Source organism: Portunus trituberculatus, chromosome 38 (assembly GCF_017591435.1).
Source record: "Portunus trituberculatus isolate SZX2019 chromosome 38, ASM1759143v1, whole genome shotgun sequence".
Lineage (NCBI taxonomy): Eukaryota > Metazoa > Arthropoda > Malacostraca > Decapoda > Portunidae > Portunus > Portunus trituberculatus.
Window position 1 is genome coordinate 20,463,147 of NC_059292.1, and position 15,909 is coordinate 20,479,055.

The 15,909-nt window shown below is 35.9% G+C and overlaps 1 protein-coding gene across 3 annotated transcripts; it reads left to right on the plus strand.

The window, feature by feature from the left end:
* The first annotated feature begins 3,564 nt into the window (after positions 1-3,564).
* LOC123515050 lies at positions 3,565-15,657 on the plus strand. Of its 3 annotated transcripts, none has more exons than XM_045273444.1 (4): positions 3,565-3,908; positions 12,396-12,573; positions 13,632-13,857; positions 14,011-15,657. In XM_045273444.1, exons 2-4 carry the CDS (start codon positions 12,415-12,417, stop codon positions 15,444-15,446), a joined length of 1,821 nt encoding a protein of 606 aa, XP_045129379.1. In that variant the 5' UTR covers positions 3,565-3,908; positions 12,396-12,414; the 3' UTR covers positions 15,447-15,657. The 3 variants fall into 3 exon arrangements, with proteins under 3 accessions (XP_045129379.1, XP_045129376.1, XP_045129378.1); XM_045273441.1 differs by having other exon boundaries at positions 3,565-3,835; XM_045273443.1 differs by having other exon boundaries at positions 3,565-3,825.
* Positions 15,658-15,909: the final 252 nt, after the last annotated feature.

Here is a 15,909-nt window from a genome sequence, read left to right on the forward strand (position 1 = left end):
TGAGGTAGGTTCACAGGTGCAAATTTGTGACTGAAATTTTACATCGGTAGAGTTTCAGACACAAAATCGCTGACTACCGACTGAAGAAGCCAGTCGAAAAACAAGACCAACATGTTAATTTGGTCTTAATTTGTTAATAGATTTGCGACTTTATTTACGCCATGACGTCAATTAGGAATAAGCTTTGAATATGTGGTCTCCAGGCATAGAGATGTTAGAGTTGGTGAGGGAAAAGGAACACATCTGAGACACCAGAAATGAATTATACAGTAAAAATAAGCTTGCGCAAATCGTCGTTCGACGAAATAGCCGCCTCTTTACATTTACAAAAACTCTTTCCCTCAATGCAGGGTGTTGTTGGAGGAGAGTCTGATCGAAGACTTGTCAGGATTTAATTTGATCGCAATTGTGCATAGTCCTCTTAAGATTAACAATTTTCTTATGAGAAATGTATAGGCTAATGTAGAGTGTGGTAGACACTCCTTTCTTTCCTTCTACTTAGCCAGGGACGTATCCATAGGCATTTTCTTTTCTGTAGACTCTTCCGGTATGCCGAAGAGCAACCACATCTTCAGCATCGTCACTGGAGGAAAACAGCTTGGCGGGTAGCTGTTTGTTTACACTCACTTCCAGTCAAGGCGCCAACTAGTCGATACTTTTTTTTTTTATTATTGTTATTATTATCATTTGATAACACATAGTGATATTGGTAACGCATACTATAATATAGTAACATAAAATCTCCTACAGGTTTCACTTTAAGTGAAACAGACTTACTGCTAATAAACTTATAATAAAAGAAAATATGAGATGCAGTCGACACCAACAAAGCGAACGTCCCTCGCACTTCCATATCTCAACTTTATGGTTACTTTATGGGTACCTGGACATTAATAACTTGCTCTCTGTATATCAATTTGGTTTTCGTTTTTGGATTTTCTGTTTCTGATCAACTTCTTACCTATGATTATGTTAGTTTTCATCTTGACCAAGGCTCGGATGTGGATGTTCTACTATTTGATTACAGTGAGGCCTTTGATGTTGTAAACCACCACGTTTTATTATCAAAATTATTTCATATTGGTATCACTCCTCTGATCATAAGTATCTGATGTTCCTAGTGGTGTTTCCCAGGACTCAGTCCTTGGTCCCCCATTTTTTTTTTTTTTTTTATCTATATTAACCATGTCACTGCTGATCTTAATTGTAAATGTTATCGCCGAGGCGCAGAAACAAAGCATGCGTAAGTTTAAGGTACTGGATTAAGAGTAAAATGTGGAGCAGCATCACAAGGATAGTACATAATGAATACATATAGGAGTAAAGGTGAGAAGTATACATCACACGTGTTTACAAAACTGTCGGCCGTTAATGGAAGGGATGCTGAGCTGGGCCTACATGACGGAGAGAGTACGACCCCTAGGGGTCGCGAGGGCGCTCAGGACAGATAAGAACATAGAGAGTTCCTGATGATGACGAAGGAACGAGGCCCCAGATTACACCCCAGCACCTCAGGAAGGGGCAGACTACGTTTCGACCCCACAGAGGAAGGTGTGGTGTGGTAAAGGCGAGGAAGGTCGAGTTCACCCTTGTCTTATAGAAGACCCCAAACACGTAAGTTCGCTGTCATCCCCCTTTGGTAGTTCACGTGTACGAATAATGAGAGTGATATGATAATACCTTGATGACTGCTGTTTGTGCCTATATTGTGTTAGTCGTAATTCGCTCCTAGATGGTGTTACGTAGGAGGCGTGATTGAGATATGAGTAAAGATAAAGTAATTCTGGTATTAAGGCAAGTTATCATTGTAGCAATTAAGCTGAGTTGTCATTGTAAAACGTTGTTGAAATGATTTTGTAACTGCCAGTGTACTTGTTGACGAAAATGTGTTCTCGCAGGTTTTTGACCGAATCAAATAAATATTCGAGTCAAACGTGACGGGTCTGCTGTTCACCTTTAACAGTAAATCAGTTATGTTTGCTGATTATCTCAAACCGTGTCTTGCCGTTCCATCATAGAAATCTAATGCTTGTGATGCTATTATGTCTTAATTGCAAAATGATGTCTCGTTGCTATACCAAAGAAGTCTATCTTGGGGTCTTTCCTTTTCCATCAACACGTGCTTGTATACATTTCTCAAGACATTCTAGCTTAATTCTCACCATGTCTACCTCCTAGGAAATCACTCCATTCTTCACAAAGATTCTGTTCGAGACCTAGGTATTCTAGTCGACTCCTCACTGAAATTCCACCTTCATATCCATGAAATTTGCTGCAAAGCTGATGGTGTTGCCAGCAACATTCTTAGAGGCATCTTATGCAGATCACCTTCTTTCATGTATCAGATTTTTTGTCACACATGTTCTGAGAATTATTGACTTTGGTAGTGTTGTTTGGAATACTTTCTTCTTGAGTTGATGTACCTACGCACGTTAGAATCTGTTTAGAGGAGATGGACTAAAAAGGTTGAAGGTTTTAGTGACCTACTATATTCAGAAAGATTATCTAGGCTGAAATTGTTTTCTGTTAAGGGTAGATTGCTGAGAGCTGATTTGATTCAAGTGTGGAAGATTCTGAGTGGTTTGAGTCCTCAACTAAATGGTCTATTTTTTGGAGCCACTTTGAGTAGAACAAGGCCGGGGCCACAGTTTGAAGCTCTAAGTGCCATCATCACTCCACTGACGTTAGAAGTTGTTTCTTCTCATTATCAGTTGCCAACATCTGGAATTCTCTACCTGAAATAGTTGTCAGCTGAATCTCTCCAATCCTTTAAGCATTTGCTTGAACAATTCCTGCGTCATCATTATGAGTATTGTTAGCTAGGTCTTTATGGAGTATGTTCTGCATCTAAAACTAGCCAGCCGTCCTACAGTCCTCCAGCGGAACATTAGTAGTTTTGATTGGAAGATGCAGAAGTGACTGATGAGGGATCAAGATCCTCATCTTGGTGAGAAATCTTGGTAAGAAATACAAAAAATGGGGCACTGTCCCCGAAAAACCGTCCCGCGCGCTCGCCTCGATTCCCAGCTCCCACTTCGCAGCTCCTCCACCCAGATGATTTGACGTCACATATATGAAACCACGCTATTGGTCAGAGGGAGAGAAATATGAAAACGAATTAGGAGAGAGAGAAATATGGAAACGAATAAGGAGAGAGAATATATGGTAATGAATAGGGCCGCATTTCTCAACCTTTTTACCCTTGAGTAACCCTTCAAATACATGACATGTCTCAAGGAACACCTGCGCAAAAACAAAATTATATACCATATATTTCTCATTTAATGTGACGAAATCCGCTGGATGGAGGAGCAGCGAAGGGGGAGCCAGGAATCGAGGCGAGCGCGCGGGACGGTTTCTCGGAGACAGTGCCAAAAATGGAGCTATAAATTTATAAAACAAGTTTCTTTGAAAATATGATAATATTTTGACATAAGAAACAATAACACAAATTCGTACGAAGTTTTGACTTCCGTGGTGCAGCAGTATTGTAGTATTAACATTTTATAGCAAATAATTGTGCGCCTCTAGTTTGACAACCGTCCGTCGCGGGAGAACAGATTTGTGGTAGCTTTGTATTTGTTTACTTTGTGGTCACATTTTCAACAGTTTGCACATCCATTCAAATTAACAGTTGGACAACCTAAGATTAGTCAGAGGCAATCAGTGCATCCGTTTACCCGTTGTGGTGGTCAGGGCACAAACAGACACTTACACACAGCAGCAGCAGCAGCAGCACTCAACGATCAACAGGTCGCATCATGTTGAACTCGAGCTTGTGGATGCCTTGTAAAGGCCTCTAATACTTGCAACCTGTGGAAATCAGTGAGTTGAGGTAATTAGAGGCCTAACACAACCCTCCGTCTATAGTGACAGCGGCTGTTGTGGAGGCAGTTAAGCTGGAGGAGGTGAATACCTGGGTGCGCTGTCACTGGGAGGGACTGAAATATAATCATGGGTTTATGTGTCAGTAGAGTGGGAAATTGATAATGGAAATAATATTAGCAGTAACTGTTTAATGCCCTCTGCAAGAAAGAACTTTAGCCTATTCATCTCGAGGCATTGAATATATATATATATATATATATATATATATATATATATATATATATATATATATATATATATATATATATATATATATAACACTCTATGAAGTGATCCACACAGTGAAGAGAGCAGTAATCAAATACAGAATTAATCCAAACCCAACCTATTATAACCTTTGGATCTAAAAGCCAATGTTGTTTAAATATTATTCCTCTCCTGTCCTAATTGTAATGATTTTCCAGACTCACATATCACTTTATTGTAAAATGTTAATTGAAAGTAAGGAAGATGCCCTGTTAACTCCTTACAAGAAAAAATACTGAACAAATGATGGAAACCTAGTAATTCTGAATATTGCCCTTGTTAATGTTAATTCCTAGCAAAATTAATTAGTTTATGTAGATACTTTAATGGGTGACAAGGATCTGTATGTGCCGGGGCTGAGTGAAATTTAGTTGTTATCTGTTTGTTGATATTTGTGGTTATGGATAATTTAGGAAAGGTAATTTTGGTATTGTTCCTAATTAAGAGGTACCGTATGGGTTTATATTGTATCTATTTTGAATTTTTAGGAAGTGGAAGGGTCTCTTCCAAATGTTATTCTTGTTTGTCTTTGTGAGTTTGATTTTTATATGTTGATTGTGTGTTGACCAATCTGGCTGATGAAATAGTCATTACTTGCTTTCCTTTATGATTTTTGTATTGCAAAAGATATTGTAATTCTAGAGTATTTCAATTTACCAACTGTTAAATGATGTGATGATCTACTTGATAAGCTCCTCACACTAATAGTGAAAGATGTTTTTCCTATATTCAATCAGATGGGCATAATTCGGTTGATCACAGAACCAATTTACTACCAATCTGGTACTGGAATTTTTTGGTCAATTTTCAGTTTCACTCATCCAAGGATTTTCTGATGTGGTTTATGTGTTTCTGGTGAGATATATAGTGAACTAATTGATGTTCTACTTCACCTCTGTCATAAATGCGTGGTTTTCAAGTTATGACTTTTCAACCCATGCCTTCTTCTTTTCCCCAATGTTCTGTGGGAAATCTGGGTTTTTGGGTCGAAGAGCATTAAATCAAGTAACGCACATTGCAAAACAGTTCTAAAATCAACAAAAACACATAAAAATATATGAAAATACATAAACTACAGCTTTGAAGGCGGTCGTGGTGGTGGCTGAGGCAAACGTTGCTGTGTTTTTCTTGAGCAGTGTTGTCAATGATTCACTTTAGACTAGCCAAGGGGCTGTGCCCCTCTGGATCCCTGTCTTCGTAGACTAGCTGGGGAGGAGGGGGGCTGCACTCACGAACCCTCCCTGGTTACTAACCAAACCCTAAGCCAAATCTAACCTAACTTACTTCTAACCCATATACAAAATGTAATGAATTGTTGGCAACACTGCTCAGCAATAACAAAAACGTTTGCCTCAGCCGCCGCCACTGCCACCGTTAAAGGTGTAGCTAATTTATGTATTTTCATATATTTTTTATGTGATTTTGATTATTTTTTACCTGTTTTGCAACGTGTCACTTGATTTAATGATCCCCACCCAAAACCCTGATATCCCACAGTTTCCCTAAGATCGCTGGAGAAGAGAGGTAGGCATAAGCATAAGTTGAAAAGTTCATGACTTGAAACATGGAGAATACTAAATTGGTAATCTCCAGCATAATCCCAGATTGTTTTTCATTTACATAAGGAATAAGAAAGTTGGATGAAGGTTTAGTCTCCTTAATGTCTTACCTGATCAGATTATTATTGATTCTCAGTCTATAAAGTATCAGAGCATGACTTCAGCAAACAAGGACTTAACTTATTCAGGACCCACTGAAGAACTAGGATTTAACTTAACATCATCATGAGACATCAAATCTGTTTTAATTTGATTAAATTCCTGAAAGAAATAGAATGATCAGGGAACACTACATTATAAAAATTCTGTCAAAAATTTGTTACCAAAGATTGTCAAAGAAGAAATCTGGTAACAAATGTTTATATGTTTATAATGTAGTGGCCTTTGATTCTCCTGGGTTTTTTTTAGGAATTTGACTACATAACAGATTTGATTTTATCTCATGATGATGTTAAGTCCTAGTTCTTCAGTAGGTCCTGATGAGTGATATCATTGTTTGTTGAAGTCATCCGCAGATAGTCTATTATAACATGTTAGGGTGATTATTTTGTAAATTATTGAATTCTAGTTGGTTACCATTGATTTGGAAGCCTTCATTAGTGGTATCTGTTTACAAGAAAGGATTTCATTATGCCCCATTGAATTACAGACCAGTGTTCTTAACTTGTGTTTTTGTTAAATGTATGGGACATATTCTGGTTAATTTTATATATTCATATGTAAATACTAATAGTCTGTTGGATGCTATTGGTATGGTTTTAGATCTGGTAGGTGAACCAAAGATCAGTTTGTCATATATGATAACATTGCTTATTTGGTTGACTAAGGGACTTAATTTTGTTTGACCTTAGTGAAGCTTTTGATGTGGTAGGTCACAATTTTTTGGTTCAGAAATTATTGAAATTAGGAATTAAAGAGAAGATTCTAAACTGTATAAAAGAGTTATTAACTGAAAGACAGATGAAAGTTATTGTTAAGAAGAAAACTAGCTGTCCAAAGTTTGTAGATACTTAGTGGAGATCCTCAGGGATCAGGGCTTGGTCTCCCCATTTTTATTATATGTCAATTATTTTAACAATAAAATTCAGTGCTTTACAAAGAATTGTACTGGTGACAAAGTTATATCTACAAGTTCAACTGACTAGTAGAGAATCTATCAGGGCTACTATTGATTCAGTCTTGTCAAAGATATATATATATATATATATATATATATATATATATATATATATATATATATATATATATATATATATATATATATATATATATATATATATATATATATATATATATATATATATATATATATATATATATATATATATATATATATATATATATATATATATATATATATATATATATATATATATATATATATATATATATATATATATATATATATATATATATATATATATATATATATATAATTGCCCATTTCATGAAATGGGCAAACCCAATTCATGAAATGAACCTAACCTAACCTAACCTAACCTAACCTAATCTAACCTCACCTAACCTAACCTAACCTCACCTAACCTAACCTAACCTAACCTAACCTAACCCAATTCATGAAATGTGCAATGGAGTGGCCATTTCATAAAATGGTTAGGTTAGGTTAGGTTCATTCATGAATTGGGTTTGCCCATTTCATGAAATGGGCAATTTCACAAACAGGGTGTAATATATATATATAATATATATATATATATATATATATATATATATATATATATATATATATATATATATATATATATATATATATATATATATATATATATATATATATATATATATATATATATATATATATATATATATATATATATATATATATATATATATACACACACACACACACACACACACACACACACACACACACACACACACACACACATAAATAATTAAACAACAAGAAAAAGAAAAGAGTGAGTTGGCCCAACGGGAGATTGTTAAAGTTCTACAGCAAGAGGAGACAATGGTGAGAAACATTGCAGAAAAGAAAAAGTGTGTGGTAGTGAGTGGATTAAAGGAAGATAATATAAGAAACTGGCAGGAGAGAAAAATTAAGGAGGAAGAGAAGATTAAGACCATGCTGAATAAGATCTCGGAAGAAGAAAATGCATTTGGAGAAGTTGAGGAATATATGAGATTGGGAAAGTATGAAGAAGGAAAGTCTAGAGCCATGAAGATAACATTAAAATCCCAAGTAGCTGCTGAGCATGTATTGAGAAATGCATGGAAGCTGAAAAATTCTCAAGAGACAAACATGATTTACGTAAGAAGAAATATGTCGCAGGAGGAAAGGACTAAGATGAGAGAAATGGTGACAGAGGTGAGAGAGAGGAATGAGGCAAGAACAGAAGAAGAAAAGAAGAAGTTTTTTGGAAAATAAGAAATGACAAAGTGTGGAAGTGGTGGACAAAAGAGGAGTAAAAGACCAGACAAAGGAGCAGATAAGGAAGAAAGACATAAGAGTATCATAATTATACTAACATAGACGGCTTCCTATCAAAAAGATTAGAGTGTATGGACCATCTGATAAGGGATAAACCAGATATTATGTGTATAGTGGAGACTAAATTGAGACTGAATATACAAATAGATTGGTTTGGAGGGGGAAATTATAGAATGTGGAGAAAAGATAGAGTGAATAAAAGTGGAGGTGGAATAATTGTGTTAACAAGAAAAGACTTAATAGGGCAAAATGTGTGCCTTGGAGGAGACAAGGAGGAAGTGGTGGGTGCGGTGGTGACTGATGGAAGGCAAGATATCAATATTGTAACTGTGTATGTACCACCAAAAACAAGTGCATGGTCAAATGATCAGTATAATAGTATGGTGGAAAGCACATTGGAAAGAATGAGAAATGAAGCTGCAAAGAAAGCAAAAATGGTTATAGTTGGAGATTTCAACTGTAAAGACGTCAATTGGGAAGAATTTGAAGTGGGGAATGGTGGAGAATGGGGTGAGCAGCTATTAAATTATGCGGTGGGAAATTTGATGACACAGTGGGTGAGGCATCCAACAAGGGGAAGGAGGGGTGATGCCCCGTCGAGACTGGACTTGATATTCACAAAGGAGTAAATCTAGAAAATGAGATTGAGCATGAGTGTCCTTTGGGAAGAGTGATCATGAATTATTGAAATTTGAGGTAAAGGTGGGGTTCAGCAAAGATAATGAAGTTGGATACAAGGAGGAATGCCTAAATTATGCTAAGGGAAGATATAAGGAGTTGAGAAATTACTTTGGAAATGTGGATTGGTCTGAAATGTACCAGGAAACAAACATGCAGTTAAAATATGAAAAATTTATGGAAATATATAGTGAGGCCGCAGAGAACTTTGTGCCAAAATATACTAAGAAAATCTTAAAGGGAGATCAATGGTTTAACAAAACCTGTGACAAGGCAAAAAGGGAGAAGGAAAAGGCATGGGAAAAATACAAGAGAAATAATGAGGAAGTGGAGAGAGAAGCATATAGGAATGCAAGAAATAAATATGTTCAAGTGAGAAGAAGGGCACAACAAGAATTTGAACAGAGAATAGTGGAGAATTGTGAAAGTGATCCCAAAATGTTTTATAAATTCATTAATGGTAAATTACAGAAAAAGAAACAGTTGATAAATTAAAGGTTGGAGATTATATATATGAAGATACAAGTGTCATTGTTGAAAAATTGAATGAGAATTTCTGCAAAGTATTCACAGAAGAAACACAATTCAATCGACGGATGTTACCTGTGACAAGATGGATGCAAGAAATTATAGTAACAAAGAGTGACATTGCAAAAGTTTTGAGTCAATTAGATGTTAACAAGGCAATGGGACCAGATGGTGTGTCTGGAAGAATGTTAAAAGAATGTCAAGAGCAGTTGCTAGATCCAATTTTAGATTTAACAAGAACATCTATCAACACGGGACAGGTGCCAGTAGAATGGAAAAGGGCAAATGTAGTACCAATTTACAAAAGTTGATGTCGCATGGAACCATTGAATTATAGACCTGTTTCTTTGACCAGCATTATGTGTAAGATATGTGAAGAAGTGATCAAAAGCAAGTGGTGTGAGTTCCTGGAAAACAAAGAAATACTAAGTGAGAAACAGTTTGGCTTTAGAAAAGGGAAATCGTGTGTATCAAATTTGCTGTTTCTATTCAAGAATGGTCGATATTTTACAAGAGAGGGATGGATGGGTTGATTGTATATACCTAGACTTAAAAAAAGCATTTGATAAAGTACCACATAACAGATTGATGTGGAAGTTAAGTAGTATCGGAGGAGTAAGGGGAAATCTGACGGAGTGGATGAAAAATTATTTGACAGGTAGAGAAATGAGGATGGTAGTGAAGGGAGTGAAGTCAGAGTGGAGGAAGGTAACCAGTGGAGTTCCCCAAGGTTCGGTGCTTGGTCCCATCATGTTCCTGATCTATATAAATGACATGCCAGAGGGAGTGAGAAGTTATATGAATATGTTTGCAGATGATGCAAAGATTATGAGGAGAGTGAGGAATATGCATGACTGTAATATACTGCAGAAGGACTTGGACAAAATGTATGAATAGAGCAGGACGTGGCAAATGGAATTCAATACCAACAAAAGCTGTGTAATGAGAATGGGTAGAAGTAAATATAGACTATATAAAGACTACCAGCTGGGGGGGGGAAGACTGTAATTGAAGTCAGTGAAGAAAAAAACTTGGGAGTGACTGTACAGAGTAATCTGTCTCCAGAAAAGCACATTAATAGAATATTTTGAAAAACGTACAACATACTCCAAAATATAGGATGGGCATTTAATTACCTGGATGGGAACATGATAAAGAAAATATTGACCACCCTGATTAGGCCACAGTTGGAATATGCATCAATAATTTGGTCACCATACATGAAGAAACATGTCAAGAAACTGGAAAGAGTGCAGAGGTTAGCAACAAGAATTCCACTACCTAGATGAAGGAATGATGAAGAAGATACTATGCACTTTAATAAGACCCCAGTTAGAATATGCAGCTTGCGTCTAGTCACTGCATATGAAGAAAAATGTGAAGAAGGTGGAAAGGGTACAGAGGCTGGCAACAAGGATGGTACCAGTACTCAGGGAGTTAGACTATGAGGAAAGGCTGAGGGAACTGGGGCTGACCACATTAGAGGAGAGATGAACAAGGGGAGACATGATAACTATGTATAAATTGGTGAACAAGATTGACATATTGGACAGAGTCGATGAAGGTGACCACAAGTAATCATCTCCGAGGACATGGAAAAAAAACTAATAAAAGACATCTGTTTAAATGACGTGAGAAAGTACAGTTTCCCGCATTGTAGTGTTGATAAGTGGAATAAACTGAGCAGTGATGTCGTTGATGCAGTGTGTGTCAATCAGATGAAAGAGAGATATGACAGGAGTGGCCAAGGAGGCAGGACACAGAGAGCTTAGCTTGTGCCCTGTAATACACAAATAGGTAAATACAAATAGGTAAATACACACACACACACACACACACACACACACACACACACACACACACACACACACACACACACACACACACACACACACATATATTTATTAATACACTGCACCAAGTAGTTGGTTCCTGGGGATTGAGAATGAATCTCTCTTTATTTTCATAGAAAACATACATAGATTGGTGTGCTAATGAAAATTTGTCTCATTATTACTTGGGAAATGACATGATACTTGAAAAAGATTTAACATTTGATTTGATTATTTTTTATTTATATATCATTAAAGCTTCATAAGCACATTTCTACAATTGTATATAAAGCATCTGCTTTTGCAAATAATGTATCAAATTGAACTTTCAACTGTGATGTTAAATTAATGTCCACTCTGTATATTTCTTAAGAAGTTCATGTTAGAATACAGCTCAGCTGTGTGGAATCCAGGATATGTTGGTGATGTCAAGGCACTTGAATTTGTACAATATCATTGGACCAAATGTTACAGTGGTCTCGAGAATTTTTCCTATTTTGAGTGATTGAGGGGTTTAAATTATTTTCTGTAAAAGGGAGGTTATTACAATGCGATTTGATAGAATTCTGGCAAATTATTCATAGTAAATCTTCTCTGATTTTCAATGATTTGTTTTCTTTCCTCCAACTCTCCACTCGAGATCTCCAGATCAAGTTATCCTATGTTCATGCTAACTTGGATACTTATTAGGAAGCATTCCTTTGCTATGGGTAATATTGGTGTCCAAAATTCCCTCCCTGAGTTTGTAATCTCACATACTAATGTCAATACATTTAAAGCTGTTTTAGCATCCCATCTTGGTGATTTATTATTTGATTACTATGACTAATACATGTTGCTACTTATGATGCAGTCTCCTGTGTGTGTGGTTTTTTTATCTAACTTGGGGTTACTTGGTATGTAAGAGCTGGCACATCAGCAGAGTGTGACTTTCCTGGGCTTTTATCCATATTTGAGATCTGGGAAACCCATTAGGTAAGAGCCGTAGGTAAGAACAATTCCCATTTTTTCCACTTGATATCTTTGTCCAGTCTTAACAAACATGGAGGACGATAAAAGGATGTGAATTTGATTTCTACCTTATATTTTACCCAATCTTTGACGGACAATTTGAAAACTGGGTAGATTTATTTACATAAAATTGAGATATTTTTGTTTTATATTGTTTAGCTGAAATATTACTTTTCATTTCAGAACTTGGATGTGATTGATAATGTCACTGAGTGGTGAAGTAGTGTCTGACTGTCAGCTTGATGGGGGGTGTAGGCTGATCTTGAAATCATCGCCAATGGGCTTGAGGCTTCACTGGCTGACTGATGAAGGAGGGAAGCAGAAGATGCTGTATGGCACTTCATGCCTGTCCACTGTCAAGGTACTTTTATCTTAATTATGATTATCTTTATGATTATTAGTACTGTTACATTAACTGAACTCATAGAAATAAAAGTTACTTTTATTTTACAGAATGTCAATGCATATTCATAGATTTTTAATTATTTTGACATTTTCATTGCCATTTTATATATAGTATTCTAAAATGTCCATATATCTCTCAGTAAGCCTGGGTATCTTGAAATTCAAGTTTTTAAGGGATTAGGAAGACTAAATATAGCAGCCATATGAGAATTTCAAATTACCATGAACAGTTTTTGATAACCACACAGAAATAAATTTCAAAATTAAAGCTAACTGTAACAGTAAAATCTGTGCTTTTTCCTTCTTCTTGACCCGAGTCAAAATCACACATGAAGAAAGGTGACTTTCCTCAATAGCAGGCATGTGTAAACTAACAGGACAGCTTCAGAAACTATTGCACCTCATCCTTTGCATACTTGTAGAAAGTTAGCTTCCGCTGTAACATACCATGAGAGTGACTGAAGGCTGTAAAGCTATAATAAAGCTATTACATGAATGTGACACATCAACGATAGAACATTACTGATGCTTGTCTTACACTTTTGAAAGAAGGTTGAAAGGAGTATGGAGCATTGGTACATGCTAAGTATAGAAAAGTCTTAGTACATATCTATGGCCTCTATTTATTAACAGTGAGAGAGAGAGAGAGAGAGAGAGAGAGAGAGAGAGAGAGAGAGAGAGAGAGAGAGAGAGAGAGCAGTTATAGTATAGAAGAAAAGAAAAAGACCTAAATTGTGGACTTTTTAATAAAGTAACCAATATAATTTACTATAAGGTAGAATAATGGATATATGATACTTATTATTATTATATGTATTCTTCTTAACTTGTAAAGTATTGTGGTGATAAATTTTCACAAGAGCAATACTGCCTGCACTGTAAAGCCTTAAAAATTTTTTATGTTGTATATCTAGATAAAGAAAGTAGTTCATCAATTTTCATTTGTGTTTTATAGGTATTCCTTTCCTGCAGTGTGATCAGGTTTCCTTGTATTACATCACTTCTTTGTTGCAGTGTGGTGGATGTCTTTACCCTGTGTTCCTAGACACTGCAATAGAAAAGGCATTGTTTAAAAATTCAGTACCCTTCACAAAATCCAGTGGATCCAGAAATACTCCATCAGCTGCTCTAGTTGTGTGTGGCCTTGGAACAGTCATGGCTGCTCACTGCAAGTTGCCTGGTCAGTGTGTTGCAGTTTGCCACATGGTTCAATCCATTTTATGGACTGGAATTTTGGAAGGTAATTCCATAATGCTGCTCTTAAAAAGAAACCTGTACTTATTATTACTCATTGATTCCTTGTGTGAATGCATTTTTGCTTTCTTGTTTGTTAATCAAACAACTGTCTTATTCTTGTTCATGATAATTGTTAATTTTACTCACATTTTTACAGTTGACAACAAATCAGTTATAGTTGTGGTCAGTAAAGGGACTACAATCAGTTTTGGAAGAAGTGGATACCAAGAAGGGTTTCATGGAAAAGAGTCTCAGTATGCTGGATTATTGTGGAACACCAAATCCCTGCCAACAGTCCCACTAACATGCTGTGGTCACCAAAACATGTTGCTGATCTCTGATGGATCTATGTGTTGGTTATCTCATGTTTCCTGTTCAGAAAAGGGTAAAATTGTTTTGAGAAGCAGCAAGATGTGTATTCGTGGGATCATTAGAATTTCATGTGAAGAAAACATTAAAATGTACTCATGTGATGGTAGGCAATATATTTGTACTTGGGACATCCTTAGTGGAAAGAATGGTGCAGAAGGCTGGAAACAATCTGTAAAAGATAATGACACAGAACTTCCTCACACAGTTAATGATATAATGAAAGCAATTGGAAAATGCTCACAGATTGTAAATGTGGAAGGAAAGGCTATCCAGACACTCTTGCTGTACATTAAACAGCTTAGTTTAGCACAAAGGCTGCTAGCAGATCAGAAATATGTATTTTTACCTTCTGTTAGAGTGGAAAAAGGTTTGGAAAACAAAGACTATTTTGCCAAGCTACAACTTAGAAAAGCTGAAGCTGATATTGATTTAAGGGGAAGATGGTGGGCACTATGTTTGGTCATCAATGTAAGTAATGGTAAGTCAGTGTCAAGCATCAAACTTACAGATGAACAGCTGAGATCAAATGTTTATAATACAATGCTGACCTTACCTCCTTTTGATTTCTCCAGTGCTTCAGGACACATAGAGATACTGGCCTACCTTGTGCTGGAAGGCTTCACATCATCTTGGGCTATGTGTAAAGTTCTAGCATGTAAAGTTCAGGTTGATGTTTTGAACTTTGTAGAACCAGAATGCAATCTAAGTACAAGCTCCTCAAGACTTGATGTTGGGACTGCAGCAGGCAGTAATGCAAGTGTAACTTCAGCTCTGAGGTCAGGTCTCAGAAGGTATCCATACCCTTTCTGTGAGATCTCTGTATCATTTATGTATAGTAGTAAGATTATGGAATTAGTGTGTAAATTGCTCAATCTCGCTGTCGTTAAAGATCCTAAAGCAAAGAAAAGTATGCAAACAATTCTTTGGTATAAAGATAATAAGATAGATGTAGAATATATGGTGGAAAACCAAAAGGTATTAATCAAACTAAAAGGTTCCAATCCCTATATAGTGGTGTCATCAAAGGCTGCTCTAGAAAAAATAGTTAGAGAGTTGAAGCAGAGTGTCCCAGTAGTGACTTTGCCCCCTTCAGTTATGAGAGAAGCTTGCTTTACATACAGACTTCTCAATTTTGAAGAAAACCATGCTAACACAGTGACCACAATTACTCACCTGTACCATGCCATTACCAAGCTCTCATCACTCATTCCTCTTCGATAGCAGAAACATCCCATTGGTATTATTTTAATGGAATATGTAATTTAATCCTGAGAGGGCGTGAGTGTCAAGTCAGTGGAGATGGACTATTGGAGAGAAACTGGTCTGGTTTTTGGAAGTATGTGTGTGTGTGTGTGTGTGTGTGTGTGTGTGTGTGTGTGTGTGTGTGTGTGTGTGTGTGTGTGTGTGTGTGTGTGTGTGTGTGTGTGTGTGTGTGTGTATATATATATATATATATATATATATATATATATATATATATATATATATATATATATATATATATATATATATATATATATATATATATATATATATATATATATATATATATATATATATATATATATATATATATATATATATATATATATATATATATATATATATATAAATAAATATACATGATGATTGTTCCAAAAGTAATGCCTCTTGTTCTTTTACTAAAAAATCTGAAGAGCTACGA